This window comes from Muscardinus avellanarius, assembly GCF_963383645.1.
Source record: "Muscardinus avellanarius genome assembly, chromosome: 4".
NCBI classification, from domain to species: Eukaryota; Metazoa; Chordata; class Mammalia; order Rodentia; family Gliridae; genus Muscardinus; species Muscardinus avellanarius.
In genome coordinates, this window is record NC_137789.1 from 152661915 (window position 1) to 152682787 (window position 20873).

Below are 20873 nucleotides of genomic sequence, written 5' to 3' on the forward strand. Positions count from 1 at the left end.
AATCACAGGACACTAACAGCAGATCCCCTTGGAGACCCGCTCCCTCTCACAAGCCATCACTCCCCACTGTGAGGGGTGGCTGTCCACTGGCACGCCTGTCCTTCCCTGTCTTCCTCATTCTCTACCTTCAGGAAGGAGCCTTCCATTAGTGGAAGCAGACACCTCCCAAGGGGAGCATTCTTAAGATCTACATCTGCCCTAACCCTTCCAATCTATTTTAAGACCTTAATTGCAGGTAGCCTTGGGTGAGGGGCTTTACAGCCATGCAATGCCCTACAGAAACATTACCTTTTGCTTGCATTCTTGTGCAAAGTAAAGGAGTAAGCCACACTAACTAGGTCCCTCACCAACGCTCCAGCACAGGAACTCTGACTGGTCCTGCCTGGATCCAGAGAGAGAGGTGGGGATCCGGAGTGCAGGGCACAGCTGGGCAGAGGCCCAGAGGACCTAAGTCCCGGGCCAGCCTCTTCATTCTGCGGCCCTCATTTCAGAAATGAGGGCAGCAGTTCCCCCACACATGTATTTAAATATTTCCCATCACCCCTAACAGTCCTCTGCATTTTTACTCATAAAATGGGGGCACTACTCCCACCTGCTGCAGAATTGTCCCGAGGTTTACGTAGGACACGGAATGTCTGGTGCCTGCCACCATTCCTGGCCAACCACATGCTCCCAAAAGGTGGCCACTGGTTAGTAATAACAACATCCACTATTATCACAACCCTCTTCCTAAGGGCACGCCTATCCTCTTGATCTGTTATCAGCTCCAAACCAAGATGGGTCTCAGAGTGTATGGGACTGAGGCAGGACGGGACCAACGCTGGCTCTGGGACCAGACCCAACTTAAGTGCTTCTCTCCTCGCAGGGAAGCACAGCAGACCCCTGCTTCCGGAAACCCTCCCTTGGGTCTCTGTGACCAGCACACGGCTTCTCTCCTAAATCTCAGCCTCTACTCTATTTTCTGTGTTTTTCCCCAAGCTTGGGCTTTGAAAGTTTCCCCAGGGCTGCAAGCTCCTCCTTCTAGATTGCTCTCCAGATAACTTGTTGATCACCAGAGCTGGAAATCATACCTTTTTCTGTGGCCTCCCAACTGTCTGCCCCACCCCGGGAGCTGATTGTCAGCCAGTGGCTTGTTGGTTGACATTTCCCCTTGAATGGCTCTCAGGCATTTCAGCAAGAGCTCTGGGTTTTCCACTGAAGTCTGGCCTGGCCCTGTCTCTCCACTCCCAAGTCTTCTCATCTTGGGACGCTGCACCACCACCCAGTGTCTCGGGCTGGAAACCCGGAGGCCTCCTTGTTCAGCCCTTCTCTCCCCTGTTCCTTACTAACTCACTAACTAGCCTGGCAGCCCGACGTGCCTACAGTCAAACTTAACAACTTCTTTCAGTGTCTTTAGGCCTGATCAACTGTGATCCAAACCATCATTGTCTTCCACAGAGATTCAATGCTTCTAATTTGTGATGCTGGGGGTGTGTCTGTGTGAGTCTCTCTCTCTCTCTCTCTCTCTCTCTCTCTCTCTCTCTCTCTCTCTCTCTCTCTGTGATACTCAGGATTAACCCAGGCTGTTCTACCTTGGAGTTACATTGCCAGCCCTATTTCATTTTTTTATTTTCACATGTAATTGCCAAGGCTGGCCTCAAACTTGCCATCCTCCCGTCTCAGCCTCCCAAGTACCATGATTATAGACATGTGCCACATAACTTATTATTCCCCCATTTATTGGCAATCTCTCCTACTGTTACACTCATAGGTCCTGTTCCAAGGAGTCCACAACTATGTGTGCTCCGGCCACCCTAGAGGAGAGCCTGACCTAAGGCAGGAGGCATCTGGGGAGCCCTGCAGAACACTTGTTGAATCCCTGGATCGTGATGAGGCCAGCCAGCCTGCCATTTTGGATTAGCAGCAGCACCTTGCTAGGTGCAAAAAATTACCTCCCCAACCTCCTACCCAGGAAGAGTTAGGGACAACCAAGCCCAGTCAGATAATTACGGTTAGGAGTGACCAAGCCCAGTGAAATGGTTAGCCTTAGGAGCAACCAAGCCCAGTCGAGTGCTTAGGGCTAGGCGTGACCAAGCCCAGTCAGATGGTTGCCCATGGACAGACGCCCCTCCCCAGGGTTCTATCTGAGATATTTCAAATGTTTCAGGAAAGGTGAAATGAAACAGTGGCTACTTATATTTGCAGGATTTACAAACGCTGTTATCACCACCCTCTTCCTAAGGTGCCTGTATCCTCCTGATCTGTTATCTAGGATGTACCCTCTTCCTAAGGTGCCTGTATCCTCCTGATCTGTTATCTAGGATGTATATGCTCCTACATTTTACAAAATCCACCTGACTCTTCGTTCTCCTTCCATCTAATTTAGCAGCTCCAAACCAAGAAGGGCCTCAGAGTGTGCAGGGCTGAGGCAGAATGGAACCAACACTGGCTCTGGGACCAGACCCAACACGAGTGCTTCTCTCCTCGCAGGGAAGCACGGCAGACCTCTGGCTCCCTGAAACCCTCCTTTGGGTCTCTGTGGACAGCGCCTGGGCCCCCCCTAAATCTTAGCCTCCTCTCTGTTTCTTGTGTTTTTCTCCAAACTTCAAATTTGTTGGTACTAGGGTTTCAGGAAGCCCTTCTACCTCTGGGCTACACTCCCAGACCTATTTTTTTATACATATTTTTATTTGGAAAAAGGGTCTCTTAAGCCAGCGTGGCTGGCTTCGAACCTGCTCGATCCTCCTGTCTCCGCCTCCCAAGTGTGGGAATTACAAGCGTGCGCCACCACACCTGGCTTCCAAACTTAGGATTTGAGAGTTTCCCCAGGGCTCCCAGCTTCTCCTTCTAGACTGCTCTCCAGATAACGTGCTAGTCACCAGAACCTGAAATCACACTTTTCTCCATGGCCTCCCAACTGCCTACTACGTACTGGCTCATTGAACACTTGGCCTCTCCACACCCCCACACGCATGTGCAGACGACACCAGACACACTTTTTATGGCTGAAATCGTTAAAGGTGACTTGCAGATATCATCAATATTTCACATCTAAATTTCTCGGCATTTACCGGCCGAACACTCGTAATCTGCAAAATCCAAATCTAAAACATGTGGGGTGCTGACACAATGTCACGAGTGGAAAATTCCATGCCGTAAAACTTCATTTCATGCATAAAATTAGTTAAAATTATTGTATAAAGGTAACTTAAGGCTACGTGTATTAGGTGGATATAAAGCATAGATGAAGTCTGTGTTTCTATGTGGGTCTCATCCTTGAGGTATCTCATTATACTTATGCAAATATCCTAAAATCTGAAAAAAAAAAAAAGTCAGAAATGCTTCTGGTCTCAAACATTCTGGTACCATCAGCCCCCTCCAAATTTAATGCTCATATGGCAAGGTCCTCTCAGCTATAGTCCATATCCAAGTTTTTGTTTATTTTGTGGTACTGGGGATTGAACCCAGGGGTCTTCTACCTCTGAACTACACCCTTAGCCATTTTATTTTTTATTTAAAAACAAGGTCTCACCCGGCGTGGTGGCGCACGCTTGTAATCCCCGTGCTTGGGAGGCAGAGACAAGGAGGATCGCATGGGTTCAAAGCCAGCCTCAGCTACTTAGTGAGGCTTTCAGCAACTTAGCGAGACCCTGTTTCCAAATAAAATATAAAAAAGGTCTGGGAATATAGCCCAGAGGTAGAAAGCCTCTTGGTTCCACCCCCAGTAGCACCAAAAAAATTAATAAAACAAGGTCTCACTAAGTTGCAGCGGGCCTCACTAAGTTGCTGAGGCTGGCTACAAATCTGCAATCCTCCCGTCTCAGCCTCCTAGGTACTGAGATTACAAGCATGAGCCACCATGCCTGGCTCGCATCCAAGTTTGAACCGTTGACGGTGTCCTTGGTAAAAGCTGCCCCCCCACCCCACGCCAGGGTTCCAGCCCAGGATCACACTCTCACGTTTGGGAGTTGTCTCTTTTGCTTCCTTTGATCTGGAATGATCTCCCTGGCTCTTTTTATTTTTTTTTTTGTCTGTGATGACATGTGGAATCAATGTCTTGTCAAATGCCCCACATTCTGGGTCTGTCTGGCTATTTCCTGACGCCAAAGACATTCTGATTGGCAAACTCCCCTGGAGACAGGTGCGTGTACGCGTTCACGCACACATTCAAACTCAAACCCTTTTTAATTACTTTCCTCAAACCTATACAGCGGGAGGCCTTAGGAGGGGAAAAAAAGTTGAAAAAGCCCTAAATTCTATAATCTCTGGGAAAAAAATTAAAAGGAAGACAAGCATGGTAGCTCTGGGCAGTGTCCCTGTGTGACAGAGAGCAGGGCTGCGGTACGGCTCCTGGGGTCCAGACTGCTGGATCAGGTAGGGGCCACCTCACCCACTCATGAGACTCTAAAGCCACTGTGGGGATCCGTGCTCTCCACCAAGCGGCCCAGGCCTCAGGTGACGAGGCCCATGCCTATGAGGGGACCGCGCCCCTCTGGGGACCCAAGAAATCCCAGATTGAGTTAGGCTTCCAGGCAGAGAGGAGCTGAGCCAACCTCTGCCCAAGGAGGTTCTGCTGCGCCCCTCCCAGATTGTGAGCTAGGGCAGGGTGTCTTGGGCCCCCCAAAGGCCCCCGAGGACATCTGGGCACCTGCCTAACAGCTTTCAGATACCTCGAATGTTTTGAGTTCCGCCGTGTGTACGGGCATGCTTGGAATGCCAGCGATTCACCTCAGGGGACCTGGCCAACTTCTGACCACAGAGGGTCACTTGCCAAAGGAGACAAAACAAACGCAGATATCTAGGGCTCACTGTTACTAAAATACTCCTTTGTTTGGTCTTTATTCTTGGAATATTTAATGCCGTATCAAGCTCCAAATCCTAAACACAACATGTAAAGTCTACGTCCCCAAACTCAGCAACCACAAAACAAATGAAGCCAAAAGAGAGGGGGAAAAAAAGAAAAGAAAAAGAAAATCAGAATTAAAGGGAACGCCTCCTGACCCAGCTGCTCTCCACCTGGAAAGCCGAATCCCCAGGAAGAGACATTCTCCAGCTTGTCTCTGCAGTGTCGCTGTGAGTTTAAAAGGCCGCTTCGCCCTTTAAAGAGTTCATTAAACTCGAATGTGAATAAGGCCAAAAATATTTTCCAGGTTGTACAAGATGGGCAAAGGCCTGATCTTGCAAGTGAGCATGTCCAAGCTGCCTGGCTCCTTCAAAGACGCTTTTAATTGGCTCCCACCCAGCCGAGGAGAGTGCAAAGGACTCACTTTTTGGGAAGCCAAATACTCCATGCCTCTGGCCAGCTGGTAGGTGCAGGACACCAAGTCCTTGAAGGTCATCTGCTCCTCGGGAACGCGGTTAATGTCGTAGGAGTACTCCATGCCCGGCGGCCTCCGGGCGCGCAGGTACTCCCGGAGGTTGCCCTTGGACGCGTACTCCACTATGACATAGAGCGGCCCTGTTGACAGAGAGAAGAAGCTCCCTGAGGCAGCAAGCCCAGGATCTGCCCTTCCGCAACTCAGCAAAGGGCTTTAGTCACCGCAACCTAGTGATGGTAGTGTTTCTGAGATCCTGGGGCTAGAACCCAGGGCCTTAGGCATGGCAGGCAAGGGTTCTACAACCAAGCTACAGCCCCAGCCCTGGGTTTTCAGAAAGTTTTAACATTTGGAAAAGCACACATAAAAATGGAACACTTGCATTCCTTTCTTTCTTTCTTTTTTTTTTTTTGGTGGTACTGGGGTTCCTGGAAGCCTTTCTACCTCCAGGCTACACTCCCAGACCTATTTTTATATTTTTATTTGGAAACAGGGTCTCTTAAGCCAGCACGGCTGGCTTCGAACCTGCGCGATCCTCCTGTCTCCGCCTCCCAAGCGCGGGGATTACAAGCGTGCCCACCATGCCCGGCTGCATTCCTTTCTAAAGCTACATAGCTTCTCTCATATAAACACACCCCTCTCTGTTTTTCTACGTTCAGGGCATTTAGTTGCTTCCAGGTTCCCGAGATCGTAGAGTGGGCAGGGAACTCGCTGTACTTGTCTCCTTAGACATATGTGTCACAATTTCTCCATCATACAGGCTGGAGGGCTGGCAGACCACAATCTGCGGGCCCAATCTTGCCCGCTGCCTCTCTGGGCCATTAAATTTTACTGGGCCAGAGTCAGGTCCACTCATTTCTGTCCTGGCTAAGGCTGCTTTCTCAGTGCAATGGCAGTGGGGAGAGGTTTCAACAAAGATCATAAATAAGGTCCACAAAACTCTAAAAGATCTTATTTGACCATGTGCTAGTATATTCTCTGAGTGTTTTAATAAAGTTATTATTGTACAAAAAAAAAACCTCTAAAAGCTCTATCGTGGCCCTTTACAGAACAAGGTTATTGATTCCTGTAGAGACCTAAAGGAGAAATTGCTAAGTCAAACACAGGTGTTTTTGAGTATTTGTTTGCGGTGCTAGGGACAGAACCCAGGGGGCATTCTGCTTCTGAGCTGTGCCCCCAACCAGGATCTCACCAAGTTGTGGAGGGCCTCACTAAGTTGCTGAGGCTGGCCTCAAATCTGTGATCTTCCTGTCTCAGTCTCTCAAGTACTAGAGGATTACAGGCCTGTGCCACCATGCCCAGCTTCGAGTTTATTAATTACTGTCAACTGATTCCCAGTGTGCCAGCAAGTATTCAGCAAACACAGCTAGGAATCGCTCCCTGAGGAAGACATGCTCCTTCCCAGACTCTCCCCTCTCCTGAGAGGCTAGCCATTGGCTGCCCAAAGCGGGACGGCATTCCTTCAATCCTTATTTGAAGGGAAGGGCTTCCAACCCCAACGCTGGGTCTGATTCTGAGAAATCTCTCTTTGCACGTACAAAACAAAAACATAACGAGATTCCTTTCCCAAAAAGGTCTTCATGTTAAAACTCAAAAACAGCAGGACCTGACACCCACCTCTCCCCACTCCCCCAGACATAGACACATCCCTCTCTGTGCAACAGCTTCCTAAGGACATTTTAAACAGAGCTTCAGAGATGTACTTGAGGCGTCCTGGGAGCAGGATGCAGAGACCCACTGCTTCCTACACGGTGCCTGGCGTGCAGACGGAAGCGCTCCCCTCAACTCACCATCCTGCGTGCAAGCGCCAAGGAGGTTGATGATGTTTTTGTGTTTTCCAATCATCTTCATCATCTCCATCTCTGACACCAGGTCAGAAAGGTCTTTCTCTGTGGCATCATCTAGAACACCAATCAGGGGAATCACAAATCAGCTGCTTTCCTCTAACTCGGGGGATGTCACAGTGAGTGGCTAAAATCTTGGCGGAATATGCATGGAACTCAATTTTCCTTTCCCAGTCATCTCTCTTGTTTTATCAGTAAAGGATAAAGGCCCAGATAGCAGAGTGCCCTGTTCCATGTCAAAGAGCTCACTGGGGGTCACTGGGTCAACAGTCAGGGCTAGAACACAGACTTGCAACGCTAAAGCCAAGTCTTAGGTAGCAAACCTCACCGATAGGAAAGTGTTTCCTTCTACTGTGAGAGCCCCATCCTCTGCCATATCTAAAGAGCCTTAGAAAACACATCATATTGGACTTCATGATACCCCAAAGTGACTCCAAGGAGGACAGAGGGGAAATCACAGCAGGAACCGTTAGAATCATTACAAGCTTTGTCCAGAGTGGGAATTCCTAACCCAACCCCATCAGCCCTCAGCACTTTCAATTACAGGATTGGGAAGCACCCCATAACAGAAGTATGTGCGTGCATGTGCGCATGCGTGCGCGGGTTGAGCAGACCAACAGCCACGCCTCCTCCTCAAAGGAGGCTTCAATCCTCATCCTAAAAGACTGGCATTAGCTTTGTTCTACAATCTCAAGCAAGAATGGTGCAGGGCCTCCATACACAAGCTCACCGTGAGCTCTGAGTCAGAGCAGGCCTCTTCTCCATGTGCCCCCTTCAACCTAATTCAGTATGGGAAAATCTGGGCTAAGAACTAATGAAATAGGGGCATGGATGGGAGCCATGCTAGAACAAATTCTCAGCATCACCAAAAGAAGAACAATACAATTGACTGTGTGCAAAGCCCACCCCGACATATGGGGAGGAGAGGAGAAGGAACGCCTGCGGACACATGGCTCTGGTGTCCCCTCCCTCCTGGACCACAGCCATCTACTCTGTGTAGCAAAAGTGTCACAAGGTCTAGACTAATGCCCAAGTGCATGCTGAAAGGGAAGGTGCCGGTCTTGACCTAACGAGAATCAACTCCCAGAAATCCTACCTGCTACATCCCCATCTATGTCCCTATACCCCACAGCCCCGCGCATGAGCGCGTACACTTTCATGCAGTTATGGGGTACTCCCCAGTTCTGTCTTTGAAAGTGCTGATGGTTAGGAATTCTCACTCTGGAGAAAGTCTGTAATGACGCAAAATGATACAAAATCCCTAACCCATGGGACGGAGCCCGTGGCAAAATCAGAAGTCCTGCCAAGAGATGCCAAGGCTGCCTCTGTTGCTGCTGCCCAGATACCTGGTGTCTCCTCCCTGACATCCAACCCCACAGCAGGGCACATTTTAAAACTTCCAGATGTTCTTGGATGCTCCCAATCAACAGCTTAAAGGAACTGCAAACAGCTTTTTGACTCTTCCTAGCCCGCTTCTTCCCCCGAGGGACAGATGTGGTGTGTATCTTGGGAGAATCTTAAACATATCTCAAAGAAAGAAACAGCCTGATTCCTGAGCATGGGTAGCACCCCAACCCCACACGCAAAAAAGACCTCTCTGCCCGGAAGCTACAGGAACACTCCGTGTAGCATCTCTTTTTGAAGATCCCCACAAGAGAATTTATAATGTGGCTACTCCCTGTAACCCATCTCATAAAAGAGGCCTTCAGGAGGCTAAGTTAATGGTTAAGAGTTCTTTGGCCATGAAGCAGGATTGGAGGGTTCCAGCAGGACTGTTCGGGCTCTAATGAGCACATGTCCAATGAGAATGTCTTGGGCTGGCGCTTACTGTTCACACATCTCTGGGTCTCCATCCTGTTAGTTCCTTTTTAGCTTCTAAGTGATTCCCCCAGACCCATGTCATCCCTGCTCCACTCCTGTGACAAAGAAGGTGTCCTACTCCCTGGGCCACTTGCTCCTTCCCAGTAGGCCAACTTCTCTTTGTTTGTGAGCTCAAGTTTAGGTCCTGAAACCAACATAGCGTCTCCATCTAATTCTATTAACTAAGCCAGTGGGGACTTTCTCCCCCACAAATATACAGAAACCAACATGGCACCATCTAAAGCCATCGACTAAGCCAGTGGATTCTTCCTCTACCCATAAAAAAATACAGAGGGAGTGAAGAATCCCAGGAATAACTTCACCTGCCCCTTGCTAACAACACTGGCTTTTCTTTTATGCACATACACAAGGTTCAAGATAAATAGTCTGTCTAAGATGCTGATTTATCCCGAAAACTCTTCAATGTCCAGGTCAACTATGTGCTCTCTGACCCTCTGCCATGACCCAGTTCACATGCCACAAAAGGAACGTTCTTGATAAGCCTCTCTGCTCCCCGCCAGCCCCCTCGACTCACCTTTCAACATCTTCACTGCCACGGTGACCGCCTCCTTGGGCCTGTCTTTGTCGATTCCCACTGCTTCCGCCATGACCACTTGCCCAAAGCAGCCTTCCCCCAGGGGCTTGCCCAGCGTCAGCCTAAACGTGTAAAGAGGGATTAGTGCGCAGCATCTGGCAGAGGGGCGCAGCGAGGGAAATTCCAGAACTAAATACAAAAATCTTTCAGCGGCTTGCAAAAGCATGGCGTATTTATCATATGGAACTAATGAGACTTAGGGTACACACGCGCTGGGGTGTTTTCATAGTGACGTTTTAGGGAATGTCAATTACTGGTGGAATGGCTATTAAATTTCACATTTGTATTCTCCATTTATTTTCTTTATGGAAGGCATCCTCGCGAGCGAGGTGGTCAGCCTCCCCGAGTGCCAACAGTGAGGTGCTTTTGATCTTGAGCCAATTAAGTATTTGTAATTTAGAACATCTCAAGGAAAACATGGTATGGCTGTTCTTTTTTTTCCCCCCTCTCCTGTGAAGTGGTGCCTTGAAAATCGCTGTTATTCAAATGCCAGTGGATTTTAGGATCAGTCTTTGTCAAGCTATAGGATATGAATCTGAAACACATCTCAAGTAATCATCAACTTTTCACTAAAGGCAAAAAATATTCTGGAAATGGGAAGAATACCTTTTTTACATATCGGACATATATTTAAAGATCTTTATGACTATGTTATGAAATTATAAAAAAAACCATGAACATCACAAGTTATATTCCTAAGTTGGAAGTTCTACACACGACACAGGAGTAGCCATGTACTGTCCTCGGGATGCTTCTGAATGTGGCTTTGTAACTTAAGCAAAACAGCAAAGTACTGAGCTGCCATTAGTAAACAGTATTTATGGTAAGAACACAATGGTCTGCAAAAGTCGAGTAAAAAAAAAAAAAACCAAGGGCAGCATATGCTATGCTGAGGTCATCCCATTTCTATCCAGAACTAAAATTAAATTTAACATCTTGGCAGAAAATAAACATTTGCGTTAGAAAAAATGGCTAATTTACGTTCCACGGCCCTACCACTACAAGCATAACAATCCTCTCTTTGTGTAACTTCTGCCTCCGATCTAATAAACTGCTTCTAAATAGCCTTCATTCATTGGAAATCTACTCCACCTACGTTTGTGCTAAGCACTGCTTGGAAATGCACAGCGCTCAGATTTTCCACACTCGGGGTCCCCCCGGGTGGGAGCTAACAGTTCAGCACATACAGACGCCCACTGTTGACCACAGTGTCACAGGTGGCAAAAACTCCAGGCGAAACCTGAAGGCTGCAAGCTCTTAACATACGATCACAAGTCCCCAATTCAGTCATATATACATAGGAATGCACGCATGAACCCGCCTATTTATATATAATCGCACACAGCTAGGGGGCTGGCAAGGTTCACGAGAAACACCCTTTCCTCCCTTCACATTCTGCAGGTAAAGAAACCATTCTTTGTGTTTTCTCTGGTGCCTCACCAGTCAACGTCCAATAAATGTGCCTTGAATTAATGAATGGTCTTTTCATGACAGAACATAAATAAATTGGAAATTACTTCCGGCAATGCATGGATTGAAGGGTGCCTAGACAATCGTTTAATTCCAGCTTATGATACACATTGGTATCTGTCAGTTGACGGTCGGGAAATATGAGTGACATGAAGTTGTGAAATTTGAAATCACAAGTGACACATAAGCTACTTCTCCTCTCCTGGCAAAGCTTATCTGTCTTTTTCCAAATTTGTTTAAGTGTATATATGTGAAGAGTATATTAAAGACATCTTTAATGTGATCTCAGTGGGTTGCTACAAATATCAAGGAAAAAATGAGCTAGCTGTTGATAAGCAAGCCAAGAGCTTATTCCAGTGCATTTGACGCAGAAATAAGAATATGCCTTCCGCCAGTCTTGGACTGTTCAGGTTCTGATCTGAACTAGAAGCACCCCAGAGCAAGCCCCCAGCCTTCCAAGGAGCTGCACTTCAGAAGGTGGGGCTGAGGAGCCTGCTTAGAGAACAGACCGGAAGCCCACGGCCTGCCCCACCGGATCTGTGGCCAGCACTACCACCTTGCTCAGGTTTGCAGTTCACAGGACCCAGGTTACCAATACATGAGTAGAAATGAAAGAGACTCCCAAGGCCCAGAACCACACTCAGTCCTGAGAGGTGGGTGCCAGGACCCTCGTTTTTTAGGAATGGAGTTCAGAGAGCCAGGTGACTTGCCCAACGTTGCCCAGCACTGACTGGCAGAGCCAGGATTCAAATCAGGCCCCAAAGAGCCCAAAGTACATGGACTTGTTCAAGCCAGACCAAGAGACACGCTGCTCCCAGCGGCGCCTTCAGCGAAACCCAGGGGACGAGCCTTTGCTGAGCATGTGATTGGAACGGCTCTCTACCATCCAACAAGGACAACATCTTGGTCCCAAGAAGTCAGATATAGGTACTATCACTGCCGCTGTTCAGCCTGATATTACATTAATAATCATTAAAAACAGCAACACCAGGTGAAGACCCTTAAGGCAATTTACACCGTACATCTAACCTCTCCAAAGAATAACCTACAGAGCAGCCATTTTCTAGTAACCAGAAGTCGGAATGTCAGATCTACTTTAGAGACTGGATCATTCCACTATTATTCCATTTGACTGGGTTTGAGCTGCCTAGAAATTTTAAAAATGATAACCAGATGCCATCTTGTTTGGAAATAAGCCAGGACTTTGTAGTTCTATTTTAAGTGAGGTATTTAAAAAAAAATCCATTCTTGTCTTTTCCACGAGCTGTTATTTAGAAACACAATCTCACTCCTATTGATATCATCTGAGCAAGACCTTTGCAGTTAAAGGTCATAAAGAGCAAATGTCAATCCAATATTCCCATTTATATCGAAGTTTCCATTCAGGGCCATGTCCAGCAGAGGTACTCACTTATCTCTGGGGAACTCCCATTTGGGATCCTCCGGAAGTTCATACTCAGAGACCCCTGCTAGCATTGGGGTGTCGGCGGTAGAGGACAGACGTGTCGTTATCCTCACCAGTGGGGTGTTGGAGTTCATGGAGGAGCTGGACTCGGCCGAAACCTGGATACAAAATGCAGAGACACAGATGTAATCCTAGCTCCGCCTGGGAAGGCTGGACGTCAGCCGGAGCCCAGCCAGAGGATCAGTTCTTAGAAAGAAAGAGGGCGGGTAGACCAAGTCATGAACCAAAATGAAAGGGCACTAGATTCAAATTCCTCATACTCCCACGTGCGGAACTAAGCTTCACTTAAACTGTATGTCCCCAAGGTCAGGTTTACAAAACAAAGTTTTTCCGTATATATCTGATCTTAACACTTAAACTGTGACTCTTCTCTCTAGCCCAATTCTTTAAGGTGGCCACTCAAGGACGTGGACCTTAGTGGCTTCATTACTGCCTTTCTGCCTGCACTCGTACTTGACCTAGATAATCAACCTCCTCTTTAGACCTGCCTGGATCAGGGACCAGTGCCTTGTAGGAGATGAGTTCTTCCATGCTCCCCCTATCTCTGGGCGTGAAAAGCAGAATATCTCATGGGAAAAGCTCTAAGTCTTCAATGTGACAGGCATTCCAGAAGCTCTAGGCCTCTATTCAAGGTAGCTCAAGACTCAGGCCCTGGGGGCCTTTCCGTTTCTCCCCCCCATCCTTCCAGGAATGTGTCGCAGCCCAGGCCATTTGATGGGAATGGCTGGTTCTTGTCAACTTCAGCTTCAGAAGCCAGTGCACTGAACACGCGAGACTAAGAACCATGGGAAAGAAAAACACACCTTAATTTATGATCACACAAGCGCTTCTCACCCAGCAGCAGCGTGTGGAGCTTCACCAAGTTACTTTCTCATTTACCCTAATCCATTTCAGTCTGTCTGGTACAGTAATTATTTCTTAAATACATCACTTCCCTCTGGCTGGTATCTGTGGAGGAAAACCCACGCAGAGCCCACCTGAAGACCACCTCTGAGTACTGCACACCGTCTTGGGCTGATCACGGACTAGGCAAACACTGCCTTACCCTAAGCCGGGAGCAGGACTTGGGCCCAAGAGAGCTGGAAAACAGGCGACACAGGAGCCAGCCAAGCAGCCCACCAATCCTCCTCGGCCTCTGTCTCCTATGTGGGTTGATGATATCCTCAGCCACACCTACGACACCTTTTCAATCGAGCTAGCACAAAACTGAGTCCAGATGAACACACTGAGTTGGGACAAACTTCCACAAGGTGAACCCTGGATTCTTCTCACTGGGAACCAGAGGACCTGTACTCCCCAGCGCCCCTCCACTTGGAATGCCCTGATCTCTCCTTTGCAAACTCAGTGGGTTAGGCCAGGATTACAATGGAACTTCTATTAGAGTTTAAAATATAAACAAGTAGCCGGGCGTGGTGGCGCAAGCTTGTCATCCCCGCGCTTGGGAGGTGGAGACAGGAGGATCGCGCGGGTTCGAAGCCAGCTATGCGTGCTGGCTTAGGAGACCCTGTTTCCAAATAAAAATATAAAATAGGTCTGGGAGTGTAGCCCGGCGGTAGAAGGGCTTCCAGAAACCCAGTACCACCACCAAAAAAAAAAAAAAAATATATATATATATATATATATATATACACATACATATACACACACACACACACATATATATATAAACAAGTAAAAAAAATATATAGATATATATACATTCTGAGTCTCCTGAGCAGTCTTAGGGCAGGGGGTGCTATTCCTAAACTTTACTGTGTAGACAGAATGAGCAATGTTTTATTCACTATGCCATATCAAAACTTGATTTTAAGAAACATTTTTAAAAAGAGGAACCAGCTCGCGCTCTCTCTCTCTCTCTCTCTCTCTCTCTCTCTCTCTCTCTCTCTCTCTCTTCTCTTCCCCCTCCCTCCCTCCCTTTCTCTTTCTCCTTCTCCCTTTCCCTCTCAGCCCCCTCTCTGCTTCCTGGCTGCCAAGAGCTGGGCATCCTTCTTCTACCACCTCTTTCAGCCACAAGTCTCTACTTCACTAAAGCCCCAAACAAGGGACCAGCCAACCTTAGACTAAGACCTTTGAAACTCTGAGCCAAAGAAAGCCTTCCCTCCTTTAAAAACAAATAAATGTGGCCGGCGTGGTGGGCACGCTGTAATCCCCGCGCTTGGGAGGCTGAGGCAGGAGGATCGCGCAGGTTCGAAGCCAGCCGCGCGCGCTGGCTTAGGAGACCCTGTTTCCAAATAAAAATGCAAAAAATAGGTCTAGGAGTGTAGCCCGGAGGTAGAAGGGCTTCCAGGAACCCCCGTACCACCAAAAACTAAAAAATAAAAATAAAAAAATAAAAAAATAAATGTATATAAAATATCAAGAAGGAATCAAAGAATTGATAAATTTGTTAGGTGAGACCCTCGTATCCAAGTGTCCAAGTTGTACAGGCAAATGGCAGAAATAGACAGGGAAAGATGAGAAAGTAAATGTATGCACTCCTGCGAAAGGTGGGAGCCCTGCTCTGAGCGCGGCAGGTGGTGGCTTCCACGGTCCACGTGGTGTCCAACCCTGCTGCAGTGAGCTGACCTCATGGACAGGATGCATCAGAAACCAAGAACTTTGAGAGAACATCAAATTTCCAAATTCCACTGACCACATAACCATCTTAGGCTTCATCCAGAGAAGGCGCTCGGGATGGGTTTGGCCAATGACACTTCTCAAATCTTTTCATTCACTGAACATATTCTGTGTCATCATGCTCAATGCCTGGTTTTCTTAAATAAATAAATAAATAAATAAATAAATAAATAAATAAATAAATAAATCTATCTTCTGGAAAGTTCTTCCACATGAACAGGCAAAAATCACTTCTTGCTGCAGTGGACACTTGTGGTAGGAGATCACAGGCAAGATGTTCCTGCCAAACTAGTAAAAGTCAGCCCGGGAATGAAGCAACACAGGCCCCGGATGGCCAGGGGCCAGCAGACTCTGCAGCCAGGATGCTCGGCGGGACCACCATCGTAGCCCCTGAGCACTGGACATCAGAGTCTCTTGACTCTCACCATCGGTGTGCACGGTGTATACCATCAATGGAGGATGGGAACCCGATTGGGAAATCACAGGAGGCCAAGTGCTGGGAGACATTGAAGTCCAGAAAGCAGAGGCACATCTGCGTGCCTGTGCGTTGTCCCCCAGATCACCGCTCTCCAAGGGAGGCTATGGAATAGGACGCAGGCAGCGTAGGCTTCCCATGGAGGGCAAGCACACGGGCATCTACTGTGGTTCTAGAAGGCTAGCGGAAGGACTTCACAGTGGTCACCATTAGGGGAGAGCTCAGAGGCTAGGGGATGGAGGATGAGGAATAGATCTTATTTCAAAACTATTATTATTATTATTATTATTATTATTATTATTATTATTTTGAACCCAGAGGCTTTTTTTTTTTTTTTACTTTTGGTACTAAGGATTGAACCCAGAGGCATTCTATCTCCAGACTACACCCCCTAGACTGATTTTATTTCTTATTTTAAACAGGGTCTCACTAGGTTGTCGAGAGCCTAAATTGCGGAGGCTGGCTTTGAACCAGCAATCCTCCTGTCTCAGCCTCCCAAGTGCTAGGATTATAAGCGTGTGCCACCACACCTGGTTTTATTTTTTTTATTTTGAAACAGGGTCTCACTGAGTTGATAAAGCTGGCCTTGAACTTGCGACCCTCCTGTCTCAGCCTCCAAAGTACTGGGATTACATGTATAGGCCACCATGCCTAGCTGGCCATTTGGATTTTATTGCCATGTATGTACATTTTTTTTATATTTTAGAAGAAGAAATTCCTTTAATAGAAATATTACTTTCTGAATAATAAGGAGCGGAACCGAGGCACAATCAAACAGAAAAGAAAATGGTGGGCATGTGTATGCTGACTCTGAATGAGTTAGAAATGCAAGACTGCGGCCTTCCTTCCTTCCTCCTGCCACAGCTCAGTTCTGCAGCATCTCTGCACCCTTCAATGTGGGTACCCCAGTGACTGTCTGTAGCCAGGTAACCCTGGTCGCTGCCCTGCCTGGGGCAGGCTGCATCCACCATCTGCACCAACAAAGGCTGTGTGGTCCATCCTTCAGGGCCCACATCCCAGTTCCAATGGGCGCTGACCTTGTGAGCTTTGGGAAGCCACTTAACCTGACAACGCCCAAGTTTCCTCATCTGTTAACTAGGAGACAGGCACAGTTCCAAACTCATGGAACTAACATAAACATAAAATGAGGAAAAAACCAGAAAGGTGCTTGCTGGAGCTGGGCTCTCACAAAGAGCTTAGTTACAGCTGCCACCAATGCGGCAATATTTTCTTAAGAATCATTTGTGCCCAAATCCCAGTAAATATAGGAAGGCTCCTGGGATAACTGGAAACACCGGGAGCTTTGGTTTGTTCGGTGTGTCAGATACTGTTCAGTGGCAACAAAGAAAACCCACTGCCTGCAGAACGAGGTGACCAAACGGCACTTCTGATTTGGGAGATGAGGCCCACCACGCCCTGCCAGGATGGGCCAGGGCTCCAGCGAATGAGAAGTTAAGAATCTAGGAGCCAGGCAACAGTCCCAAGGGCCAGGGGGAGGAACGCTAGAGGGTAACAAAGTCCTACTGACAAACAGGGCTGAGGACCAGAGAACCCTAGCATTTAGCCTGACATTAACTGTTCTACAGTGAACCCCTGGCCCAAAGGGTATCTTAAGCACAAGCCCATGGCAAATGTTCACCACATACAGACCTTCCCCAAACATAGCATCGCCACGAGCTTTCAGTGTGAAAGCTTTTAAGATTAAAAACCTAAAAAAATAAAAATAAAAATAAAAACCTAAAATGAGCCAGGTATGGTGGTGAACACTTGTAATCCCAGTACTTGGGAGGCTGAGACAAGAGGATCGCAGTTTTGTGGCCAGCCTCAGCTGTTTAGTGAAGACCTCCGCAACTTAGTGAAAATTAAGAATAAAAAAAAAAAAATAGGACTAGGTAACTAGGGGTAACTCAGAGGTAGAATGCCCCTGGGTTCAATCCCCAGTACTGAAAAAAAAAATAATAAAATGAAAAAAATAATAATAATAATAAAATGAAATGGTTCTTATTACTATTAAAATATAAAGTTGTGTTTACTTATGGGAATTTTGTTCAGATAAAGTATAAAAAGATAGATTAAAAGTTTGAATCTGGAAAATATTTTAAAAACACAAGGGGGGGCAGAATGTAAGAAAATACCCAAAGTAAAATCGGTCTACTGAGGTCCATCTTAATTTTACCTCCACGCATTTCTACCATGCTTTTAAAATCTCCTCTGGGGCCGTAAAATATGACAGGCTTTCCCTTGCTCTCTGCTCCTCTCCAGGTGAAGCTGTCTAGCGGGCTTGGTGCAATCCCTGGCAGGTGGTCCCCTCCCCGAGGGACACTATGATTGGGGGTCACCTTTCCTCTGAATTCTGTCCTGGCCACCTGCCTGGAAGTCCTTCTTCAGCCCAATTAGATTATGACTGTTTTTCTCCTTTTCCACAAAGTCTTAATTTTCCCTAGTAGATAGTCTTCAACTCCTACCTAGAAACTTCAATTCTGCAGTTTCCTTTTCAATTTAAAAATATCCCATTGTTCGTGAGAAGTACGTCACTTATAAACAATCAATGCTAAGACACCAGTACACTGTTCCCACTCAGCTTTTGACAGGCATTTTTTTTTTTTAAAGTATGTATTTTACAGTCTCCAATTCAGCTGCCTTACTTTCCGGAATCTGTCTTTACCATGTGCCATAAATCAAGCTTTTAACTAAATGTGCCTTTCATATATTTCCACAGTACATATGGGAGATTAAACAAGGAAGTAGAGGTTTTTTTTTTTTTTCCTTTTCTTTTTAAAGGGCCACCAAGAAATAGTGTTATCTTTTTCTACTAAATGGAACACCTAGGGGACCTCATAAAGAACTGAGCGGGCAGAAGAAAGGGCGGGGATGAGAGTCCTATTTGTATGTTTACTCCTGAGAGCTAAAAAACAGCCTTGGACCACAGCCCACAAAAGAAGCCCCCTGACTCTCGAGCTATGGCCCCAACTTCCCAAACCATCACAGAACACTTTTCCCCATCATGCCAGAGGGGCTAGATAAAGCTTCAAGAAGTTTTTGAGCTTGGATTTTTCCCTCCTCCATAATAAATTTTAGGTAACAGAGCAAGAAAATTTATCAGACATTCAAGCTTCTCCCTTACAAGCCTCTGCCTCCCCCAGACTCTTGGGTAACCTGTCTGCGATGACGCACCAGTCCCGGGCAGCCTGGTTCTACTTAGAAGATCTCATCAGCTATAAAGTCCAGGTCAGATCTTAGTCAAACCAGCATGCCTTGTGGGGCGAGAGCCGAGCACAGCCAAGCGGGGGCAGCGGGAGGGGGCGCCCACATTAAAAGGGCAGATCCCAGTGAGGTCATCCATGACCGCTCTAATTACCCTAAATGTTTTCTGGAACCAGTGAGGCTTTAGGAGACCGCTTGACTGACCTCACTGCAGAGAGCATTCCAAGATCACAGCTCCCAGATAGTAAAGGAGCTTTCTAGAAGAACTGCCCTTCAGGGAGTTAGGTAGGAGCCTGAGAAGAGGCTGGAGCTCTGTGTCCCTCTCCTAATATCCCCCGAGCATGCATTTGCCTCAAAGGGCTCACTACCCAAGATGCCCTTAATTTTTTGCCCCTGGTTTTCACTCCATCTGTATCACCCACTGAGAGGGTGAACTCAAACCTGAGAAAAAGATACCCTATGCCTTTCCTGAGTTGCTAGTGGCAGCGAGAGAGACAGACAGAGCTGTAGTGGACATGATTCCTCTGAACAGAGCCAACCCTAAGATGGTTAAATCTCCATCCTGCCCTGTGGATGCTTCTGGCTCCAGAGAAGGGTGCCGATGGCTCACTGAAAAACTGCCTGGAACCCAGCATGTCCCTTGCACCCCTTCTGCACCCCACCCCCGAGTGACCTATGGGAGCCACTGGGAGGGAAGCTTTCCTATCTATCCACAGATCTGCATGGGCTGCGTCCCGATGGCCACCAGCTGCCCAGAAGCCAAGAGGATAACAAAGACCCCGCTCTCTGGATCTACACTGAGTGCCCAAGGTGAAGGGGCTGGTGAGCAGGGCCCACAGTGTCCCTGCCAGGCCCCCCAGGCAGGGAAAGCCACAGGCCACCTGCCTCTCCCCATCGGAAAGGCCTGTCTCTCCCCGAGCATCAAAGTGCATAAAAAAGTCTCCAAAACCTCACAGTTCCTGAAAATTCATCATGAGGAATTTCTTCTTTGGTATTCAGGGGCGTGGAGGAGGTGGTAGTGGGGGGGGGTCTTTTTGTCTCAAAAAAATAACACAACTCAAATATCTGTCTTATAGCCAATAAGCTTGGTGTTGATTAGTCAAGAGGGAAAAATTTTGTAACAAGATTAAAAAAAAAAAAAGTTGTTTTGTTAGGAAAAGAGAACCATAAGGGACCGAGGGAGTGAAGAGAGGGGCTGTGTACACCGGTGCTGGGGAAGGGGAGAGGGTTAGAGCCAGGAAGATCAAACATGGGCCCCACCACGCAGACACCAAGCGCTACCTGGTCATACTGGAGGTCGGGCCAAAGTAGAGTGAAAAGTGGGCTCCTGCCTGCCCGCCCCTGGGGACACTGATTACAGCTCCCCTGTCCCAGGGAAAGGCATGCATGACATTCCAGTGCTATGTGCTCTGTCATCCTGCATCTACAGGCCCTTGTAGGGCTGCTTCTTCCAGCTCCAGTACCGTAACCCTCTTCTATCCAGATACCTGATACACATTTCCCGCACCAAAGGGTCCCTGCCTACCGAAGAAATGTTCTTTGTGAAGAACCAACAGGGCACCCCCTCTTGACTTCTCTGAAGCCCTGAGGTGTTAATGCTCCCCTCAGAGGGTCATGTCTCTGATGTCTGTTGTTTTGGGGCACTGGCATGCGCCCACTTTCTTCTTCTACCACTTGACCCTACTAAAATTCACGGCAATTCCATTTCAAAAAAGTCCCCCAAATACCTTGGAGCAATAGCCAAAGCGGCAGGCTGTGTTTTACCTGGACCCGGAGTTAGATCACCAAATTACAGTGAATGAAAGAAAAGAGGTGGGAGAACCAGGAACTCGAATCTCCCCCCAGCCCCGGGTTATATAGAGGGGACGAGAAATCGACCCACGTAGGAGGAGACGGACGGTGCGGAAAAGCCCGCTGCTGGAGAGAGGAAAACCAGCACTAGGGGCTCTGTGAAAAGGATTTTAAGGGTATCTTCTTCTCTCCTATGAGGCTAAAAAGAAACAGCATTGTAATACCTGCAAAAAAATGAAATATTTACAGGACAATGGCC

General features: G+C 47.5%; 1 protein-coding gene across 5 annotated transcripts in view; it reads right to left on the minus strand.

The window, feature by feature from the left end:
• Positions 1–20873, minus strand: part of FGFR2 (fibroblast growth factor receptor 2) — a gene marked incomplete at both ends in the record, with an annotated part of 105464 nt that overhangs the window by 11668 nt on the left and 72923 nt on the right. For all 5 annotated transcript variants that reach the window (XM_080695414.1, XM_080695412.1, XM_080695411.1 and 2 more), the window contains 4 exons: positions 5247–5437; positions 7085–7195; positions 9534–9655; positions 12475–12626. In XM_080695414.1, the coding sequence (XP_080551540.1) occupies positions 5247–5437; positions 7085–7195; positions 9534–9655; positions 12475–12626 (576 nt within the window). The remainder of the gene's footprint in view (positions 1–5246; positions 5438–7084; positions 7196–9533; positions 9656–12474; positions 12627–20873) is intronic.